Source organism: Carassius gibelio, chromosome A7, assembly GCF_023724105.1.
Source record: "Carassius gibelio isolate Cgi1373 ecotype wild population from Czech Republic chromosome A7, carGib1.2-hapl.c, whole genome shotgun sequence".
Taxonomy (NCBI): domain Eukaryota; kingdom Metazoa; phylum Chordata; class Actinopteri; order Cypriniformes; family Cyprinidae; genus Carassius; species Carassius gibelio.
Window position 1 is genome coordinate 8702100 of NC_068377.1, and position 23448 is coordinate 8725547.

Genomic DNA, 23448 nt, shown 5'->3' on the forward strand with positions numbered 1-23448 from the left:
ATGATTCATGTAAACGAACTTGTTCAAAGATTCGATTCGTTATCTTTTTTGAGTTTGTTGAGTTTCATTTCAGTGGGGAAAGCTGTTTACAGTGTTTCTGCAGGATTTTAAAGCTCATGTTTCAGACATTTTAAGACCTGCTCAAATAATATGAGTACCATAAAGCAGGGAAGGACAGTATCTGGTAACATTAAATGTAAAATGATTGTAAAAAACATGATATATGGTTCATATACTGGTCTTCACAAAAACAAAACGTTTAATGATCACTCAATTTCAATTCAACTCAATTTTATTTGTATAGTGCTTTTTACGATACAAATCATTGCAAAGCAACTTTACAGAAAATGTATGTTTTCTATAATATTTAGTAGTAGCTCATAAGTGGTGACTCAGTTTATATACATATGGCAGAAATGTATGGAAAAATCAATTAAAGACTTAGTCAAACAGACAATGAACACTATTAACAGCAATTATTAAGATGCAATCAAACTTAGCAAAATTTGTTAGTTCTGTTTATTGATTCAGGGTTAGCATCATCTGGGGTCCTCTGAGGGGTCAGCATCATCTCTTCTCAGGTGTTCTGGATCCAGACTGGAGCTTGTGGAAATCCTAGGTGGCAAAACAGAAAAAACATATAAAGACATAATTAGCGTAGCTGCTCTTCCAACCAAGTAGAATTAATTAGTTTAACCCAAGCTAAAGAATAATAATGCACATTTGATCAGATATAACTGTAGTACAAGATTATGAGATGCATTATTGGAATGCTTGGCAAAAGATATGTTTTCAAGTTTTTTTCTTTTTATTCTAGTTTTCAATCTAGATTTAAACAGAGAGAGTGTGTCTGAACCCCGGACATTATCAGGAAGGCTATTCCAGAGTTTGGGAGCCAAATGTGAAAAAGCTCTACCTCCTTTAGTGGACTTTGCTATCCTAGGAACTGCCAAAAGTCCAGCGTTTTGTGACCTTAGGGAGTGTGATGGATTGTAACATGCTATAAGGCTAGTTAGGTACGCTGGAGCTAAACCATTTAGGGCCTTATAGGTAAGTAATGATAATTTGTAACTGATACGGAACTTAATAGGTAGCCAGTGCAGATACTGTAAAATTGGGTTAATGTGATCATATTTTCTTGACCTCTTAAGGACTCTAGCTGCAGCATTTTGGACTACCTGTAGCTTGTTTATTGAAGATGCATTACAGAAGTCCAGTCTAGAGGTCATGAATGCATGAACTAGCTTTTCTGCATCAGAAACCGGAAACAAGTTTCGTAGCTTGGAAATGCTTTGAAGATGAAAAATGTTTTTGTAACATGGGAAATATGATTTTCAAAAGACAAGTTGCTGTCTCATATAACACCCAGATTTTTGACTGTAGAGGAATTAACAGTACATCTGTCTTGTTGCATATTGTAATCTACAAGATTCTGTGTACTTATTTTTTCCTTTAGTCTTATCCAAATTTAATAGGAGAAAATTATTTGTCATCCAATCTTTTACATTTTTAACACTGTTAGCTTAGATAATTTGGAAGTTTCATCTGGTCTCATTGCGATATATAGTTGATTATCATCAGCATAACAGTGGAAACTAATCCCACATTTTCTAATAATATTACCAGGGGGCAACATGTATATTGAAAATAGCAGAGGACCTAGGACAGATCCTCATGACACTCCATATTTTACTGGTGATAAATGTGTGACTGTGGGACTGGTGACTCCCTGCTTAAATAAACAAAGTTGTAGCAATCAGACAAGTAGGATCTAAACCATCTTAAAGCTTGCACTTGAATACCTGTATAGTTTTGTAATCGATCTATGATCTATGGTGTTGAATGTTGCACTAAGATCAAGTAAAACTAGCAATGAGATGCAGCCTTGATCTAACGCAAGAAGCAAATATTAAAAAGCAAATTTTAGACGTAAACGCAAGATTTGAAATGGGTCTGTAATTGGCCAGTTCACTAGGATCTAGTTGTTTCTTAATAAGAGGCTTAATAACCGCCAGCTTGAATGGTTTTGGGACGTGACCTAAAGATAAAGATGAATTAATAATATTGAGAAGTGGTTCTTCGGCTACAGGTAACAACTCTTTTAGTAAATTAGTGGGTACGGGATCTAACATGTTGGTTTAGATGCAGTGATAACTTTTAAGTTTATTAAGTTTAAGTTTATTTAGCTCTTCCTGTCCCATAGTTGTAAAGCACTGCAGTTTTTCTTTGGGTGAGATGAATGAAGCTGAAGTATTAGACGCTGTAGAATCTTCATTTGTTATTGTATTTCTGATGTTATCCATTTTATCAGTGACAAAATTCATAGTCATTACTATTAAACTGTGAAGGAATATTTAGATAGAATTTTGTTTTGGGGGTGTACTAGAACAGGCTTTCATCCTAGGTTGTTCGAAAAAACTTTTTTTTTTTTTTTTCACCGCTCTCCCCAGTCTGGCATGAACAGCTCGAATAGTTCCTGTATCAAACGAAGGCCCGCCTTCTGAAATACAAAATGTGCTGTGATTGGTTAGCTCGGCCAGTATGTGGTGTGATTGGCTTCACTCGGCGCCTGGTTGGGAAATGTCATGCCCCTTACCATAGCTGCCTGCTGTGAGCTTCAGTGTAAATATTGCATCAAAATCAAATAAATTTAAGTGTGATTTAAACCCGGATGATTGTAACCACTTTAAGTTTGTCTGTCATAGTCACATAGTGATAACATTCGTTGCCTTCTCTAGTGCAGCTTGACCAGGTCTCGTCCCATTCGTCGATCTTTGTGATATCACAAATCCCGGAAAATAAGCATTGTATTCCAAACAAGTCGTTCGTTGTAGTTTTTGAAAAGTATCTCCTTTTGAACTGGACTTCGAGCTTTGTAACCTTGCAGACCTTTTTTATGTTCGAACAGCAACATAACTAAAATGTACTATAGTTAATCCATTTTAACCATAAATTATGTCTGTGAGAATAATTAAAATTATGAAATTGTTTTCTGTTGATGTGTGGTTTGTGGTCACCAGGATCAACGGATAAACATGAATTATTAATAGAATAATCCTGGCCTGTCCCTGCTCTCTTGGCCATAAAGCAGGCTCATAATTGTATGGCTGTTGTACATTATACGAGAATGAATAAACAATTACAATTCCCTCATTGTCTGAATTGTCTTTGAGATCCATTTTTTACCTTTTGTTTAAATTGACTGCACTCCCATAACGTCACTTCCGGTTTTGGCAATTTTGAGAGTTGGAAGTAAACTTTTTCACACAAACAACTCCAGAAGCCTCAAGTAGCATATTTATTATTTATAAGTATATTATAAACACAATCTAGTTCCTACATTATTTTTCTTTATATTGACTCACTCAGTCTCTAACCTGTAATATGCACGATTAGTTGTGGATTATACCTTGCGGTTTTCAAAAATATTAATAATGTTACAATGGACATGCATCAGCAATTTAAGACTTAAAATTTTCAGTTTATGTTTCTAAATTCTTTCCTCCACAATTATTAACATTTTAATAGCTGTTCAGTGAACATGGAAACACACAGACATACATACATTCAGGAACTGTATAACAGGCCTACACTTAATTTTGTTGCATTGTACTTCTAATGTAATACAATTCATTATTTAATCAATTGCATTTATTAATTCCTGAAATATCACCTTTTGTTTCTTTTTCCATTTTTCTATTTCCTAATTATATTTAATATTTAAGAAAAAAAAAAAACTATCTTTTCAAGTTATTGTTAAAAAAAGGTTTCAAATGTGGCAAAATTCCCCATTTAATTAAATGAATACTCTTAGTGGAGTGCTGCGTTTAATAAAAAGAAAGTTGTATGGCAAAAATAATCCTCAAGTGTCATGACATTAAGCATTCTTCATCTTACATGAATGGCTGAATAGAATTTAACATCAGGAAAAGAAATAAAAACTGGTTCAATCTTGTGGTGGATGGGTCATATTGCAGCTCACAAAAAGAAACCACAGAAGCAAAGTCATTTCAAAAATTTATTTACGAACATAATCTCTGAGGAACAACAGCAGTTCTCGCGCTCTCTGTACATGCAAGTGTAGAAAATAACAATTTAGAATTTTTAATTTTCTCGCCTTTTGAATTGCAGGATATCAATACAGCTAAAGGTGAAAGTACTGGATCTGTGACAGCACTGACGATAGCATCAACAAACCCCTCCCCCTCCCATAGCTGCTCCAACAATATGTACACAATTGAACTACATTGTACAAAAAAAAAAAAGAAAAGAAAAAAAGATACATTGTTACATCAGCGGCAGCGAGCGCGACACGTCTCGTTGCTGTTAGAACCTCACATTCTACGCAAGTTTAGACTAGTACAAAGAGGAGGGTGCAAAACGTCCTGGAATATTATTTACAGTTATGTACAACGTCTCGTTTACGCATTACAAGAGGAAAATTTACACAGCGGAGAGAGACCTTCAGCTCAAACATACCACAGGTGTCAGAAAGATAATAAATAGGTTTTTTTTTTCTTTTTTACTATTTATGAAGAGTTCAACGTATTAGAGGAGTTCAGTTCCATTTCAAGAATCATCTGTTAGACTTGTGGATAACTTTTTTTAAAAACAAGGCTTGAAATTGTGGCTCAACATCTAACTATTCTGTCTATAAATGGAATAATCAGTAAGCTGTGTACTTAGTAGAGGTAATGTGTTGCAGACAGAGGTCAGTGAGTCAACAGGCAAGCGTATGTAAGATTTCTGTTGTCCAATCTCATGGTCAGTTAGTCCCAATACAGTATATTTAGAGCGAATATTAAATACAAGTTTAATGTTAATTATGGCTTATGAGTGCTGAATAGTAAAGCCCAAACACAATTCAGGTTATACGTTATCAAATCACAATTTCAAGCCTTTTAAATTTGATTCAGTGGTGGGAACCCCGAAAAAGCTCTCACCAGGTCAGAGGACAGTGGAAATATTCACATATCATCTTGTAAACAGTACGTAAACAGGGGCCTAGTGATGATACATAAACCATTTGATTAACAAATCACTATTTCGGTTCCATGGGGGAAAAAGCATTTATCTGAAATCTAGGGATTTGTTAGATAAACCACACAACACAAAAGAAAGCACTAAAAGTGAACATAATCTGAACAGAAAGCGATTCATATTGTGCTCTCAGAAGAATCTGTTTGTAGACATTTTGGTCTGCACTGCACAGTACTCACAAAAAACCAGGATACGAGTCATCCAAAACAATTACCTGTGGAACTAGTGACACCTGTAGCCCCCCGGACTCAATGCACACATACAGAACTGCTTCATGTGGGGTTTTCACAGACTCTCAATCACTCATGAAAGAAATGGGGGAGGGGGGAGATAAAAAAAAAAAAAAAAAAAAAAAACTAGCCTGGATGGTTAAGCAAACATCACACAACCTCAAACTGAAGTACAGGCAGGTAATGAGAAAGGGTAAATTATCAAAACATAATTTTTGAATTACAAAAAGACTAACTAATAATTAGAAATAACCCTCAGTAAAAAAAAAAAAAAAAAAAAAAACACACCTAACTCATCCCGTGTTTTCTTACAAATTTAAACATCTAAATGTATTGTAAAGTTTATTCAGATGGCAAATGACAAAATAAAAGTCAGAATAATTGATATTGGTGCATTAAAAAGAAAGATATAATATTAATGTGGACATCAGAGGACATTCACAAGGAAGTTGAATATGGAAAAACAGTCAGAAAGCCCATGTATATGAATAGTAAACCCAATGTGCATGTTTTGTTCTGCCATGTTGGTCTGTAAAAGTCCGTATCAGTACGTTTCTAATAAAGGTCACGCAATAAACGTCGCATTAGAAAATGAAAAAACTGCAAGAAAAAAAATGCAAAACATTTGTCTGATGCAATGATTGGTTTTTGCAGATAAGCTTGAGAACAAAACAGAACATAAAAAAAAAAAACACAGAAAAGCAGGAATGAACCTACATATTTTAAACAGGTGATGGGGTGATATTTTATTCTGATTTCCCAAACTCCTAATTGCTAAGATCTTTAAGAACGGTTGTATAGTGCTGAAGAGAGGGTATGTGTGGGGACTTAAAAGAAACTTGCTGTTTTCATGTCTTAAAAAAATAATGTAATCTGATCAGAGGGTATGACACACACACACACACACCAAAAAAACTAAAAACTCCCATGATTATAATTGTACAATGTGTAAAGTCAAATATGTACTACACCGTGCATGGCGTGGTTTAATATTTAGACAGACCCAATCCCAAATATCCTACCTATGACTTGTGCAGCTTTAGAAGAAATCAGAGACGTTAACTGTATAAAGGCATTTTCTTGGTTTATACTTTTTAAAGATATATACTTGTGTAATAAAATGATGAATAATATACCTCTACTGTTCTTTAAATAAATCCATAATCACTCTGCTACATGTGAAAACTATGGTCCTGGCCCTGACAGAGTAATCAGGAGAAATGGTGTTTCCTAATGGTGGTGGTGATGACGATCGAGATTTACTTGACTAGCCTTGGACAGAAACCTTTAGGACGCTGCATGGATGTCTTGAAAATACTGACGATGCTTACACCTTTTGGCGTGGGTGGTGTGTTTGTATAGTGTGGGGGGGGGAGTGCTGCCCGAAAGTGAACTGTACATACAATGATAACTTTTATTCATTTATTTTTTACACTTAACTGAGTGATGTTACAGTACATAAGTTATTTACAACTGTGCAGTAATGTGTGGCAAAATAAATTATCTAGAAGGCAGCGAGAATACATTGGTTAATGATTATAAAAACTGTACATCATTTACGGAATAATCTTTTTTTTTTTTTCAGTTTTGTATTTTTTTCCATTAAACTAATGTTGGCTCTGTAGTGTTTCAAGTCACTTCCTCAGAAAGGGAACAATGAAATGCCCGAGTAAAGAAAGACATATTACACATAAAAAAAAAAAAGAAAGGAAAAACTATAATCTTGTAAGTCTTGTGATTTGTGACAGCAACATTTGCTCTTTCATTAGTCTTTTCCTTATGCAGTTGTTTGAAACCAGGCATGTCAGACCTGGCTTAGGGACCCTCCATCCATGCATCTGGGACCAACTTCACTGTTATTACCACGAGAGGGCACTCTAGGTCTCAGGCCCTGTGTGGATGCCCTAAAATTGAACGCAGTCTCTGCTTCCCGCTCCGTCTCTGAGCTGACGCCTCCTGCATGCAGCTTCCTGCCCTGATTTTGGGGCTGCACGGGGTGCTGTACAGCAGGAGTTACTCTCTCCACTGCTGTATGCATTATAGACTCAGGGTCAAACAGGTTGAGGGATTGTTAGCACTCCTGTTGCACTCTCGTGTCGTTTTGACTGTGTTCGCTGTTCTGTGTCCACCCCTGTGCTGTCTGTCCCTTTGTTCCTGAGCACACAGGTGGACGAACCTGTCTCAAGCTCCATGTCTGTTGTAACTTAGAATGGGATGGGACAGAGAAAAATTCTGTCTCAAATAACCCCAGACAGGAGGGACAAGGTTCAAAACTATTTTGCTTTTAAGATCCCAAACAAAACCATAAAAACTTGAGGTTAAAAGTGCAAGTTGTGTTTTTTTCTCCCGTAAAAAGACGGTTCCTCCTCGGGCAGAAAAGGATGAGTTTTGTCATTTACGTTTTTTCTATATAATATATATTTTCTCTCCTCAAAGAAATCTCCTCAAACCAGCTAGCCCTTACCGAACTTTGTTTGATGTCTCTTTGATAGATGGTTAATATTAGACCGAACTCTCAAGAGTCTCAATGTGTGTCTGTGTCATGCAGGCAACAGTACAAAGTCATCGTTGACGTCGACCATTGGCACGTAGAAGGAGGGGACCTCGTTCACACACAAAGATTTGTGTCCAGCAGGGTCCAGCTCCTGTACCTTGAGTTGCCACTCCATTCTCTGCACTGCATTCAGAGCGGCCGCCTCATGCTGCTGCCGCATTAGCAAACACGTCTGTCAGAAGATGATGATTAGAATTAGACTTTGGAAAATATTTACAGTACTTGCACATTTTAGGCTTAAAATTAAGGGAAAAATACATGGAACTTGTCTCGGGTCCATTGAACATGTTGGTCTATGAGTGATGCATAAGGGAACTCCTCACCTTCATGCGGTCGTACTTATCATCCACATCTTGAATCCAGGAGATAAACTGCCGAGCATTGAAGCGATCTCTCACAGACTTGTTTTCATCCCCCTGAAGAACAAGATTTGTTAAAAATGTAATCTGCACTGGAAGGCTTTTTAACATCTTTGATGTATTAACAATAGTAGCTAAAATGAGTTCTCACCTGGCTTTCTGATGGCATGTTGTAGACTTCTGAATCCAGCAGCATTGTGCAAGCACTGAAAGGAACGGCCTGATTTGCGATCGTTCTTGCTGCTCTGCAATGAACTCGCAGCACTTCTTGCTCACAAGACACAATCAGCTTCTCCTGTAAAGAGGTATACAATCAGAACAAGACTGGACATCCAACTGATCCAGTGGTACCTTAAGAGCATTCATCTAATAACCAAGGGACAAAGCTGGTAAACTATGTTGAAACGATCAAGGTCTTCAAGTCACATTAAGAACATCAGAAGAAAATAAAATGGGGCACCTGATCGTACTGCAATATGCTTGGTTAAATTAAATTAAATGCTTGGTTAGTGGAAATGTATATTGCAGAGAAGTTGCAATTCTATTACACAAAGCCTTTGATTCAAAGGATTTTTGCCATGTGATTGTTGCATCCTAACAAGGTGACTTCTGAAATGATGCATAGAGGGGAGAAAACAGAGAAAATAGAGAAAGACTAAAGCCAAAGAGTAAATGTTTACCCTCTCGATGCTGTGCTGCAGTCTTAGTTTTCCTCTCACTGCCTCTTGCTGTCTGAACAGCTCCTTTAGGGGCTCCGACAAAGATGGGGGTGGAGCAATCTAAGATAGTAGGGAAATTTTCACATCTTGAATGACTAAAGTTCAGCAGGACATCCCTGTAGCTTTATGAAAACACATTAATGGAGATAATATACTGTGTCCTAACCAAGAATGGTCCAAAACCTTGCTCCATATAATGCCTTAAACATCACATATGTTCTGACTGTGGCTGTATAGTGTTGCATACCATATTCACTTTGAGCATGGACAAAAAGTTAATTGTCAGTATAATCATACTCCTGGTTAGGACACTGTTTTAAGAGTATTTATGCATACATACACATAATCTTACCACAGGAATATGAAGCTTGCTCAAAGGCTTGCCATCAAGTAGATAGGAGCCTGTGTACGTAACATACTCTGCATAACACTGGGGAGCTTGAGGTGTTATGTAACACAAAATCTTCCGCTTTTCCTCAATTTTTTTGCGGATCTGAAGGTACTCAAAATAGGGGTTGGAACGGTCACTGTGGTATGGCTCGATTTCATCCAATTTGATGGCATTCACAATGACTGCCAGTGTCTGCTGGATCATCTCCCGAGTCTGCTTCATGGCTGTGTTCACAAGCTGAACCTGCACTTGTTGCTGGCCTGATTTTGAAAACTTCCTCTTGCGTGGATGTTGGGACTGGTTGTCGTCATCGTCAACAGGCTTGCCTTTTGTTTTGGTTATTTGTGCAGGTGCAGGTGTGGACGTTTGAGCTGTGGTTGAGCTGATGGGCTCTTTTTCCTTTTCTACAGTGACACAAGAGGTGGTCACACTTGTGGTGACTGAAGAGGAGGATACCGAACAGGTGACGCTTGATGAGCTTAATGCAGCACTCTGCTTGTTCTGATTGGCCAGCATCTGAGCCTTTTTCCGGGTCATCCTCTGAGGTATTTCCTCAATTTTCTTGGGTGCATCAGATACTGGTATGGTCACTGACAACTTGGCGGTTGTTTCAAGTTCCTCTGTTACTTGAGTGCTGCTAGGCACCGAGACACTTGGAACCTGAACAGAAGAATGAGGGCTACACGAGGGACCCAAAGCTACCACAGGATTTTGTCCTAATAAAAGTGTGGTGGCTTGTAGATCCAAATGTTGCACCATAACTGATGGCATCATGTTATCTGGGGTTGGTTCTTCTTGCCTGTTTTCATTTTCAGTAGAAAACAATTTAACATTGTTTTCATTTACATCTTCAAATGCTCTGCTCTCCTCTGGAATTGTTTCTTTCATAGGAGGAACATCTGGGACGTTCTGAGGTTCTGGCTCCAACTCGCACTGTGGTCTATAGCCATTGTCACTTATTGGAGGAACCAAATCCTGACCAGATTCAGTCTGAGGAACAACTGCAGGAGAACAAGGAGTTTTGGACAAACTTGGCAGGTCAGCATCCATTATTTTATTTTCACTTGTCTCAATGACTGGAGGTCTCGTCTGAGAAGGTGGATGCTTACTCTCTGCAATTTCTGAGGCTGTTATATCAGGATCCTGCATCTCCTTCTCTGGAAACGGAAGGTCTGGTATAGAGAAGGGACCCATGTCATCCATTTCATCAGGTGCACTTGAGAATGGATCCACCCATGAAACAACTGGTTCTTGGCTGACTGGCGGATCTACAGACATGTTGTTTTCTGCAGCATAGGTAGGAGACCCTTGACTATCAGCTTTCATCATACATGGGGGCTCTAGGTCCATCGGATCTTCGTCAGGGTTTGGTTTGCAATCAGTGAAGAAAGTTTCTAGCTGAGATGATTCAGACTCCAATGCCTCTGTTACAGGTCTTTCTGGTGATTGGATGTCCTCCACTGTGTCTTTGTGGACCTCATAATGAGAGTCAGATATTTGCGATGGACAGTATGCTGCAGAATAAGTAGTGTAAGGTGGTGTCACGGACATTACACTTGGTATATGATGTATATCACAATCTGAGTGTGAATAGGGACTGCTAATCTTTGAGACCGCTGCCTCAACCTCTCTGTAACTCTCATGAGGTGATTTCATGAGCTCTTCTGAATTCCAGCCTAAGGACTGATCACATGAGTTGTCCATGTAGTTATCTTGCAGATGGGTTGGTATTATGGTAAGTACATCAGGATCTCTTCTATCTGGACATTCAAGCCAAGACTTTTTGTCCAATTCCTCAATACCAAGTGAATAAGTAGGGTCGTTTCTGGACTGGATGGTCTCCACTGGAGCATGGTCATCTTCTCTGGCATCCTCAACAAAATCATCATCCTCCTCCTCCTCTTCGTCTTGCTCTTCAACAACAGGAGGCATGTAGTCACTCCCACTAACAGGGTGGACTGGTGTTAGACCAGGTCCACTTTGGTGTGGCTCTGAAAGATCATCAAGATCCATGGGAGGCAGGGCAGCAGGTGCTGGAGTTGGGGGAGCAGCTATATCCAGACAAGGTTCCTGGGGATCAGGTCTATGGACTGGAGTTGAGGGCTTCATAAGAAAGTTGTTAAAGACACTTTCTGAGTGTTCACTGCCATCCATGATGCAATTTACAGGAGATGCTTCATCTGGCACCCTATCATCTTGCGATGGGTCAGGCATGGGAGACATCATGCCGATAGGTGATAAACAGAATGTTGAGGAAATGCAATTAAGTCTGTCAGCTGCCATCTTGTCCTCAGTGAGATGTGAGGCTGAAGACTCAAATTCTGTTCCTTCTGGTATATGTTGCTGTCCTAACTTGTCAGCCTCTACTTTGAACTCAATCTCAAGTGGTCTTCTGACATCAGAAGGGACAGACCGACTCGCTAGGGGTAACTGCATGTCCTTTGCTGGTGTTATGCATGCTTCCTCCTGGACGTTACTTGACGAGTTAGAATATCTATCAAAGAACGTAGGAGAGCAGGCATTCATGGACATGGTTGTGGCAGAGGAATTCTGACACTCAAGATTCTCAAACATGATATCAGGATAGTCCTCAGCACTGCAGGATGGAGTGCGTGGAGTTTGCATGACTTCCTCATAGCTTGGACATGAGATGACCGATGTTGGGGTGGGGACACCTGTTGGTCTGTTCTGGTCAGGTCGTGGAGATGCAGGAAGACTTTCCTTCATTTGGTGGCCAAATGGCTGGTCTTTCGAGTTCTGACCCTCAATAGGTTGTGGTTTTCTATCAGGCGACATCATTTGGGTTGGAAGGCCAATATCTTTAAGCTTTTTCTCTTTCAAAGCAGTTTCCACTGAAGCAGATTTTTTGGAGAGTTCACTGCGGTTCTTCTTCAGTTCTTCATTTGACTTAGTTTTATCTTTGAATTTTGGGTCGCCTGATCGATGCCTCAGTTTTTCCATCTGTTTCATTCTCTCCTTGTGTTTCTTATGGCGCTCTTCAATTTCCTGGTCTTTTAAACTAAGCATTTTGCCAAAACTTGTCAGTCTAAAATCACCATCAACCAAAAGTTTTTCACGAGGGCGGTTGTCCTTTCGAGGTGTCTCTTTTGACAGGCTGATTTTGTCATTCTCATCTTTGACCTTTGTTTTTATATCTGCTCTATCTTTATCCATGATATCTTTATTTCTCTCCTTATTTTTCCCATCAAATTTAGAACTGTCTTCTTTAGATTTATCTTTAAGACATGTGACTTGAGTGTTTTCCTTCAATCCAGATTTTTGTTCATCTTTTGAGTGCCTGAAGGAGCCAAAACCATCTGAATATTTATGCTTTTCTTCTTTCACTTTTTCCTTGTGTTTCTCTTTCTTCTTTTTGTCTTTTATTTTCTCACTGCTCATGACACTATTCATCTTGTCCTTTTTGGACATCTCCTTCTCAAATTCCAGAGTTTTTTCCAAATCATCCTCACCATCAGCTTTGGAACCATATGGAAAAGTGTAAGGGTCGGCCTCCAAAGGCATGGGCTCTTTGTCAAAGGGCAAGCTTTCTCTGCGGCCATAGGATTCTCTGGATATCTCCTCTGACTTCTCTTTTTTCTCGCCCTTTTCTTTCTTGACTTTCTCCTTGTCTTTGTCATGGCTCTTTTTGGATGATGAAGATGATGAATGTCTATGCCTCTCTCGCTCTCGGAACTTGTCCTGTGGATTAGAAATGGATACTGACTCTCTTCTCTCCTCTGATATGTCAGGTATGCTGATGTTGGAGGAATCATAGAAGCTGCTTAGAAGAGGCTCATGACCTCTGTCTGTGAAACTGTCTGATGAAATGTCACTATTTCTATCATTGGAATCATCTTTATACTCATTCATAGCCTCCTCCTCAAGTTTCTCCAACAAGGATTTCTCATTTTCACCACTCCCCTTTGAAAATTTTCGTTCTTTTGAGTGCTCAGTCTTGTCTTTGTATTTATTTTTGCCCTTTTCTTCACTGATGTCTCTCTTGTCAAGAAGTTTCTGCTTGCTTTTCTTGTCTTGATTTGAATCCACACATGCTCTGTCCTTACGTTCCTTATGTTTTGTGTCAGTTGAATCTTTGTCCTTTTTATCTTTGTGTTTTTCCATGGAGGCTTTTCTCTCTTTTCCAGCATCAAATGCTGCCTTCTCTTTTTTCTTCTCTTTATGTTCCTTGTCTTTTTGTTTTTCCGTGGAATGTGTTTTGCCCTCAGAGTATTTCTTATGTTTATCTGTTTGGAAATTATCCATTTCATCTCTGTCAGGCGTGGAATCTTTCCTGTGTGAATCTGACAGTCCAAGAGAGTCACTAAATTTTGCAACACCCCCGTTATAATTGTCATCTTCATCCTCACTTTCATCTGTAAAAATATCTTCAATTGCATACCATGTCTTCTCTCTCACCTTTTCAGGTTTTCGCTCCTCTTTCTTAAACTCTGAGAAATCTTTTTCTCTATCAGCATGTTTGTCCTGGGATGTCTTTTCTTTTTTATCTTTATTCTGTTCAGATGACATCTTCCTGTCTTTTTCTTTGTTATGAGAATCTTTATGTTTTTCTTTAAACCCATCTCGCTTGTCTTTGGAGGTCCTTTCTGGATCTTTCTCTTTCATTGATTTATCAATTGAGTTTTTCTCAGGTTTGTCCTTTTCCTGGTCCAAATTTCTGTCCTTAGGCTTGTCCTTGTGTTTTTCTCCTTTGGACTTCTCTTTCTTTTCCACACTATCCGTTTTCTTCTCCCTTTCCTTTCCAGAGTGGTTTCTCTCCCTGGGGTCAGACTTGCAAGTGTTTTCATTTTCTGGTTTGTCTTTATAGAAGGCCTCATTCCCATAGTCATCTCTCAAAGATTCTTGTTTTGTTTTGGAGTCTTTCCTTTCTTTAGTAAATTCATAGGAGTCTTTTCTGTCTCTGCTGCCATCCACAGAATCCTTATCTTTCTTCTCTTTGACACCCTCTGCTGATTCTTTTCGTTTCTTCTCCTTTTCCAGTGACTGACCAGAATTAAATCTTTGTTTGTCTGTCCAGTCTTTTTTCTTTTCAGCATTCTTTTCAGAGGACTCTTTGTCTTTCTTCTTTGATGCGGTTTCCTTTTCAGGACGTTTTTCTCCATGATCTGGCTTTTTATCTTTGACCTTATTTTCCTTTTTCCTTTCCTTGCTTTCCTCTTTGACTGTTTCTACAATTAACTTGACCGCATTATTTGCTTTGTATTCTTTTACAGGGGCGTCCCAGCTATCATCTCCATAAAGCGAACTGTCAGAAGACATATCTGACTGCCACCGATCATGGGGGTCATCGGACGCACTCATCTTGGTGTCCTCTAGTAGGTGATTTTTTAAGTCACAATGTTCAGAATCAGCTTCCTCCTTGATGTTTTTATCCCTCTTTGACTTTTCTTTTTCTTCTTTTATGCTTTTCTCAGATTTAAAATGTTTGTCGTCTTTCTGCTCATTCTTTTTGTCGACTTTAAGAGACTTATCCTTAGACTTTTTCTTTTTGTCATCTTTATGGGGTTTCTGCTTCTCCTCTTTTGCCTTGTCTTTGTCTTTTATGCTTCTCTCCTTCTCAGTCTTCAAAGGTTTGTCCCTCTCCTCTTTGCTCACCTTTTCCTTGTTGGACTCCTTTGTCTTCTTTGACCTCTCTTCCTTGATCACCCTTTGAGTTTCTTTACCTGGCCAGTCCTTGTCTTCTGATTTACCCTTAGACAGTCTGTCCTCCTTCTTAAAATGATCTTTCTCATGTTTGGACAATTTGACCCTATTTTCAGAAGGTGACTCGGTCTCAACAATTAGCGACTTCAGCCTGGTATCGTCAAAGTCAAAAGAAAAGCTCTTGACAAACTTTTCATTCATGTCTTGACTCAACACGACACTTGGAGCTTTATCTTTTTCCTTACTTTTATGTTTGTGTTTCACTTTGTGTTTCTTTAACACTTTTCCATCTTTGTCCGTTTTAGAAATGGTCCCATCTGCGTTCGAATTCTTGTAGAACTCCGAGTTCTTTTTGTCTACCACATTGGCATGCATGTTATTTTTCTTTCTGTTATCTTGCACTTTCTTTTTCACCTGTTTCACAGATTCAATGCTGGAGTCGGCAGAAGAGTAGTCTGACTCGCTGGAAAGCCTTGTTCTGACTGAGTCTGAGAGGGAGCTGACATCAGACCACGTTGGAGAGGACACAGTCTTCCAGCCATCTGTCCTCCACTGCTTTGGATGCTGCTCTGCCAGAGACTGTGTGAGTTTCTGAGAGCCCAGACTCCCGTGCGTGGAGGATGAATTCGAGATAGACAGAGAACTAAAAACAGAGGGTTCTTTGAGGCTCAAGGTAGAAGAGTCCTTTACACAATTTGCACTCTGCATGGATCCTTTATCATCCTCACTCTCCACATCCCCAATCTCAGAATCCGAGGTGCAAAACTTGGCATTCGCTCTAACAAAGCGCACCTTACTAACATTATTTTTTATCTCCTTCTTCCTCTTCTTCTTGACTTTACTTTTGTCTTTTTGCTGCTTAGAGCTCAATGACGTCAAGTCCCGGCTCTTGACATTGGTCTGAGGTGCAGTTTGCCTTGGAGTGGACGTGGGTGTGAAACATAACGTCCTGTCATCCTCGTCCGAGCTGTTGCTGTCCGACAGGATCCTGCGCACAGCTTTCTTTGGTGTCAGCGAGTTGCTTTTGGAATAGGTTTTAACCTCCATCTTGGGTATGGAGATTAAGCTGTTTGTCTTGCTGATGGGTTCCTTGCGGAACTCTTTCTTGAGCAGATGCTTGTCATCCACAGGTGGGACACGCTCCTCCTCATCATCCTCGTCAAACTCGTACTCATCCTTGACAGGAGTGGTGGTGGATTTGGGTGGGTCCATGCCCTTCCCTTTTAATTTCAAGCCCTTCTCAAACTCTGAGTCTGTATTATTGCCATCAACAGAGCTGGATGGGGCAAATGATGGGGCATCCTCCTCTTCAGAAGATTCTGTTGATACAAACAAGAACTCTTAATATCAACGTAAGGTACACATTTCCTGTTAGACACTTTCTGGAATTATTCACACAACTTCATGATAACACACCTGAGGAACTCTCCTCACTGGAGGTGTAAGTGCCTTTTCCCAGCAACAGATTAAGCATTGTTTTCGAATTTGCCACTTTTAACGGAGTCTCTCCTCTTCTGTTGATTTGAGAAGGATTCCCTCCATATCGTAACAGCAGCTTCACAACCTATAAAACCAGAATATGGCTGTCAATGCCAATTTTAAAATGTAATAATAAAACTTAACTTGAAACATCTGTTCTGAGGTACTTACTTTAAGATGGCCATTGTTAGACGCATCATGTAGAGGCGTGTCGTCATCCAGGCCCTTGGTGTTAACCTCAGCCCCGGCTGCCAGCAGCTGCTTGGCCACATCGTAATACCCTCTGTTACACGCCTCATGCAGTGCGGTCCAGCCTAAAATAAAGAGTATGTCACTATTAAATGTTTGCTCATCACCATTTTAACCAGACTGCGATAGTAATCACTTCATTTCTCATTTAATATAAACGGAAAGTTACAATATTAAGGTGGAAGTCAGGTGATTTGTGATGCCTGCCTTTACCTGCAAAGTCTTTTACATTCACGTCAGCTCCCTCGTTGATGAGCTCCTTTATCCGGCGTGCCTCCCCACGTATGGCTGCCCGGTGCAGCCGCGTCTCACCCCTCTCATTCCGCTTGTTAACTTTGTCTTTGGTTTTTGAGGCAGAGTTTGGTGTTCCCTTCTGACCCAGATTGGACTGCGACTGATGCTTTGGTGTGGTGTCTGAACAAAAATATCAGTATTAACAGCAATTATTTATGGAAGTGGTTTTCTACCAGGGGGCTAGGGCACTCTTCTGGGTCTCGGCAACATTCCAAGGGGGACACAAGATAGCATGGTAACTTCTTGGTAATTTATATAATAAAAATAATTATGCTTGTTGTAAGTATAAATATTTCTAAAAAAATCCTTATCCAGTAATCAAAAACAACAACAAAAAACTCAAATCAATTGGATGGTGAAAAAAAAAAAAAAAAAAAAAAAAAAAAAAAAAAAGTATGGCTTCTAATATCATTTTACCTGAACTGTAAGAGGAAACATATTAACCTAAATTGGGGTAGGTGGAGGGGCTTCAAATACCCTTTTGAATGATGGAGGGACATGGAGCCAAAAAGGTTGAGAACAGCTGACTTAGTATAAGCAAATGAGCGAGTCTTGTTTGCTCTGACCTCGAGGTGGCAGTCTTACACAACAAACGTGGCAAATGACTGCCTGCCTGCATTACACGGTTTGTAATGCAGTTTTTCACATCTTGTGATAGTCAATAACAAAATTGCCCATTAAATCGACAAACTATTCCGTTTGTAGACGAAGTAATTTATTATTGACCACAGGGAAGACAGAGCTACATATAGCTACACTAATTTTCAGACACTGACTACAGAACATGCTTAAGTGTGTGCACAACAATAGCTGGAATACAAAAGTGCTGTGCAGGGATGGGGTTAGAGGCGTTTGCTGTAGTTCTTTGTTTTGGAAAAATAAATCTGGTGAATGATTTGCAGAGAAAGAGCTACATTTCAGAAATGTAATAGAGACATGCATAATCAAGAAGTAATAAACTTTATAGAAAAACAAACAGTCTAGTTTTTTTCCAAGCTCCAACATTAGAATGCAAAACCACCCGAGCCAATTCAATCAAGTCTGAATCTGAACAATTCATACTGAAACAAGTCTCTTGACGCTCTATCAACAGTCCTGGAGGGCCGATGAACAACAGTGGATTAAGACTGCATAGGCTCATTTCACTGAAGTAGTGGAAATTGATGAGGGTTATCTTGTTTAACTGAATTCTAATTAAGTGCTGTGGTGTGAGCTGAAATGAAGAACGGCATGGAAGTGCAGCAGGGACAGTGGAAGCTACTGAAACCACTGGGCCCCCTCCTGCTCACGGCCCCGGAGACGTAGCACCCATGACAAATACGCACCTGGACTGTTTATGGACTCCTCCGCCGTCATCTGCATGAGAAGAGCCACCTGCTGCCGCTCTGAGAGGGGGTACCCGGCCCGGATCCCTGGCATGCCCATCCCAAATGGCAAGCCTGACTTCCTGGTGTTAGTGGGCTCTTTTTTAATGCGCTTCCGCTCTGGACCTTGTTTTTCTGTTGAGGAGAAAATGGGCATATTAATCCACAAACCAGCCTTATACACACTTGTCAACAGACACAATACCCGCTTCTACTTAGTTTCATGACCGTCATAATTCAACTAAGTAAGCTAGCACTAGTTATTATGCATTCCTATGTATGCCATCTTTAATAGCCTGAAGGTCAAGTGAAACCTTGGGTCAATTCCCAGCTGCCTGGCCCATGTGAAAGCCTGTTGGTGGCAGCAGCCATAGTGTGAAATTACCCAAAACCACATGGGGAGGCAGGGGTCCTACGTTGGCATTCTAGCACGTGTGTACGTGTGTGTTTCTTTAAAGCTATGACTTGGCAGTCTGTCACCGATTACAAAATGGCCGGTGTTCACATTTCAGTGTGGCTGAGGCAAGGTCACCGCTGCGTTGGGACAAAAGCAGCTGCTCTTTCAGAAACACCCATCAATTATTCTCAGTATGTCAGTGTCAACATATCTGCCATACAATACAGCCGTCTAGTTCTTTAGTCGTCTCACCGGCGTTATCGACTTGAAGAGAGAGAGAGCCATCTTTGTGTTTGCCAGTTTTTACTGTATGACCCACAACTGTACAAACATGCCTACAATGACACACACACACATTCCTGTGGCTTTAACACAAATAAAAACCCAATGAGGTACAACAATCCCGTCACCTAGACTTTTGCTCTTGTTTAATCTATTGGAAGATTTTAAAACTAGCTTGTTGTTCCCAACATAGTGATTTGCTCAAGGCCACAAATATAATTTATATAGAGAGGAAGCCAGACACAAATGCTTCCAGTAACAAAGATCTTTCCAGGAATTATTCTTCACTTTTTTGGGCTGATGACTGTTCGCTAACACCTGTAAATGCTTACGTGTAATGTACCCCAACCTCTTGAACACACACACACACACACACTTGCTGTCACGTTCCTGTGATTCAAACCTTGAAGAGCAAGAACATCAGAAGCAGTCTAAACATGTTTATAACAGATGGATGAAGGTAGCTAATGAAGTGCTTGCACTTTTAGTCTTCTAAAATAGACTCAGCTGAGATAATCACATTATCACAGTATTCTGATGGATTAATCTGTCCCAATTTGCTGTACTTTAATGAAATTTTGCAAATTTGTGTCTGCAAAATGTTTTACTTGTTATATGCAGTAATAATTTTCTATTTTTCAATCAAGAAACTTTAATTTTGTTATTATTATTATTATTTTTTTTCCTCAACTTGAAAACCAAAAAAATACAAGATTCATAAATGTATTATAAGTCTGGTATCAGTGCTTAATATAATGCAGATATATTGTGGGTTTAAACAGTATAACAATCTCTATGGGAAATTTCTACTGTCAACAGTAGAATAGAACTGTCATACTGCTTATAACAATGTCAAAAATAAATTATATATATATATCTCACCAGAAGTGAACAAAAAAAAATAATGAAATCACATTTCACCAAATCACCCCATTTACACTGCAAACAAAATTTTGACCAAAAAAGCTGTTTACACAACAATTGTGTGACATCTGTCACTGGGAGAGATTGACTGTTGTTGCACTGAATAACAAACACTGTGAGCACTTGTGTAAAAATGCAGGTTTTAAAACAGACAGAGGCAGATACACTAGCAGCACAAATCACCAACATAAAGCATATATTTTATTTTATTTGTTTATTTTTATTTATTTATTAAAGTTGCATTCTTCCTGTAATGGAAGTGGCATAACAGGTTTTTTTTTTTTTTTTTTTTTTTTTTTACTTATTTATAAAAAACCAAAACAAGAAGAGCTGGTTAGATGTGAGGTTTGTAGGTCTAATCTGATCAGCTCAAAATGTGCAATCGATCAGTGCCCAGCTGCAGTTCAGTTTGACTAGTGTAGGATTTCTTAATATAATGTGAGTAAGCTGCTTACTGTGTGTCCTCGGAGACTGATGGCTGAAGGGAATCTAGGTCAGGGACAGAGGGTTACGGGGCAACAGCCTAATAGACGAGGGACATTTCCAGTTGTACACGTGCAAGAATATGAAACAAATATGTTGTTGATAGGGTGGTTTATTACAGACAAGTCAAGAGCCCTCTGACAAAATCAAATTACTTAGAAAAGCGAAAGTAAAACTAGCACAACTCTTTACTCATCTCTCTACATTATTCATATCTGGAGGAGACACGTTGCTACGCACTGAAGTTTAAGACTTATTATTGTTAAGATATTGTAGAAAATGGCAATATTGCCTGCCTTAGTAAGCACCACTCATAAAATCCCAACATTACACATGGATCCCCAGTCAATCAGCAAAACTGTAAGGCAGAAACTCTGCGAGCTGCCCAGAGAAAACAGGAAATGAAGGCAGAAGAGACAGGAAGTGCCCGCAGGATGTTGTCTCAATACTTTATGCACAGCAGATGAAAGGACAGTATGGGGGGGGGGGGGGGGGTATAAGAGTGAAGGGATTGGTTTCATCAGCCACAATGATGAAGTCAGTCAGTCATCCACAGAGCACTTCAGGGTTCTTTTTCAGAAAAAATGTAGAATGTTAATGCATCAGACTTCTTTATCCAAGTCTCTCAACCACAAAACACAGAGGAAGGGTGAACGCAGTCCACACTTCACCTCTTCAGAACGCAAGGACAGCAGCACCAGTGGGAGATGTGGTAATAAAACCCAGGCAAAACAGAGGCAAACAAAGTTCAGGCACCACCAGATCTCATATACACACACACACACATTTGTTTTTGTGAAAAGTGGGGACATGCTATAGGCGTAATGGTTTTTATACTGTACAAACTGTATATTCTATAGCCCTTCACGAACCCTACACCTAACCCTCACAGGAAACTTTGTGCATTTTTAATTTCTCAAAAAACCTCATTCTGTATGATTTATAAGTGTTTTGAAAAATGGGGACATGGGTTATGTCCTCATAAGTCACCCTCTCCTTGTAATACCTGTGTCATACCCATGTCATTATACAGAGTTGTGTCCTGATATGACACAAAAACAAGAGCACACACACAAACACACACACACACACACACACACACACCAGGGTTTCTTCCGGAATTTTAAAGCTCAAATGTAAGACCTTTTTAAGATCTGCACAAATAAATAACATATGAGTGGGGTTGGGCAATGCCTATAAGTACCATATTAAACTGTAGATTTAATGAAATGTAGAAACTTTACATTTCAGCCTTTAAACTATTTTTAAGAAAATTGATGAGTCAAAAACATTAATTATATTAATTTTAACAATTATTATGATAAAATATATCAATTAAATAATATATATTAGGGGCATGCGATAAACATAAAAATGATATCTCGATCATATAACGCACTAGTCTAACCTACTAGACTTCATCACGTAACATATGCACACACTCTGTAAGCATTTTGTTTGCTTTTTGCGATATACTGGATAATATCAATTCGCTCATACTAAAAACAATTGCGATATTATTGCAGGATTCGCAGACCACATCGCACAGCCCTATACTGTTTAGATTTTTATAACACAGTGTCGTCTTATCGATCCACCAGTTGACATGTATAGTTCTGCGTGTTTGCAGGGTAAAAACATAGGTTGATTTTCGCATTGGTCTGAACTCTGAACCAAACAACAGTTTTATTGAAAATGCTCAATCGTTTTTGTTCAGCATGTGAAGTGTTTGGTAGAATTAGGGATGTCAAATTTCGATTATTTCCATGATCAGTCGTCCTTTAAATTAACGATCAATTAATCGTTAACCATAATGCTGCAAAAAGTGCCTATTGCATGCACGTAGTCACCGGCATGACAGGATGTGCAAAAGCCACACACACACACACACACACATTCGCTTTCTAACTTGAATTAAAGGGGATTTAAAAAAAAATTTCAATTCATTTAGCAGACGCTTTTATCCAAAGCGACTTACAGTACATTCAGGCTATCAATTTTTACCTATCATGTGTTCCCGGGGAATCAAACCCCCAACCTTGTGCTAGCTTGCTTGCTAACGCAATGCTGTACCAGTTGAGCTACAGGAACACTAGGGATTTAGTCTGAATAAAATGCTTGAACGGAGACCACTGAACGTGCCTCTTTAAATGGTTTTGTGGTGCTCGTTGTATTTTAAAACAGAATTGAAATGTTTTCAACTGACAATATGGCATTTAAAATAAAATTATCCCAAACGTAACTGTGGCACGCATGTGACTGCGCCACACAGTATGTGAACTGCTTTCATCAGCGCTGCTACAGCAAAACACACTGTTGCTCACATTAATCTGATCCTGCTGGATGCATTTTCTGTTCTAGAAAATGTCTGATTTTAAATTTTTGCATACTGACAATATGGCATTTTTGTTTAAAAAATCCGGCATACACTGCATTAGATCGTGACAGTGCATGCTTGCAGAGGAGGACGAGCGAGTGCGGGTGGCTTTGGCTAAATTAATGTGGAGGTTATTGCTCATGTCTCATTCGGCCATATTTGCAATGTATTTGAATGTTGAACTATTATTTATAATGTAAACTATGCTTGTACTTAACACACATTCGCACATAAATGGAAAAGATCACCCTCTTCATATGAGCAAAAACGTCATAAGCATAACAGCAGAGTGAACCGGTATACAACGGTCTATTTAAACTGACTAGTATAACCTTTTAAATGTTTAGTTGGCTGTATTTTATTTTGATAATGAACAGACTGCGATGTAAGTTTGAATCGCTAGAATATAGGCTACGTGTGCGCCAGGCTCCAGGGCGATCAAATTTTTTTTTTTTACAAAATCTTCTTTGCAAAAGTGTTTACTTTCATTTGTGCACACTCACAATAAAAACAGAAGATTTGTTCTGGTTTGCCGGTTGGTCTGATGAAACTCACCGTCATTGTCACTCACAGCCGCTCGCACGTGTGCCGCATGTAGCCCAACATTAAATCGGTTAACCGACCATAGACAGCCTTAATCGATTG

At 39.2% G+C, this 23448-nt stretch overlaps 1 protein-coding gene across 2 annotated transcripts in view; it reads right to left on the reverse strand.

The window, feature by feature from the left end:
* Positions 1–6678: 6678 nt before the first annotated feature.
* The window catches only part of LOC128016577 (ankyrin repeat domain-containing protein 11-like), a 123168-nt gene continuing 106398 nt past the window's right edge, over positions 6679–23448 (reverse strand). For both annotated transcript variants that reach the window (XM_052601201.1, XM_052601202.1), the window contains 9 exons: positions 18302–18475; positions 16896–17096; positions 16605–16747; positions 16371–16518; positions 9255–16273; positions 8864–8962; positions 8335–8478; positions 8148–8240; positions 6679–7996 (listed from right to left, as the gene is read on the reverse strand). In XM_052601201.1, coding sequence (XP_052457161.1) covers positions 7811–7996; positions 8148–8240; positions 8335–8478; positions 8864–8962; positions 9255–16273; positions 16371–16518; positions 16605–16747; positions 16896–17096; positions 18302–18475 — 8207 coding nt within the window. In that variant the 3' untranslated portion in view covers positions 6679–7810. The remainder of the gene's footprint in view (positions 7997–8147; positions 8241–8334; positions 8479–8863; positions 8963–9254; positions 16274–16370; positions 16519–16604; positions 16748–16895; positions 17097–18301; positions 18476–23448) is intronic.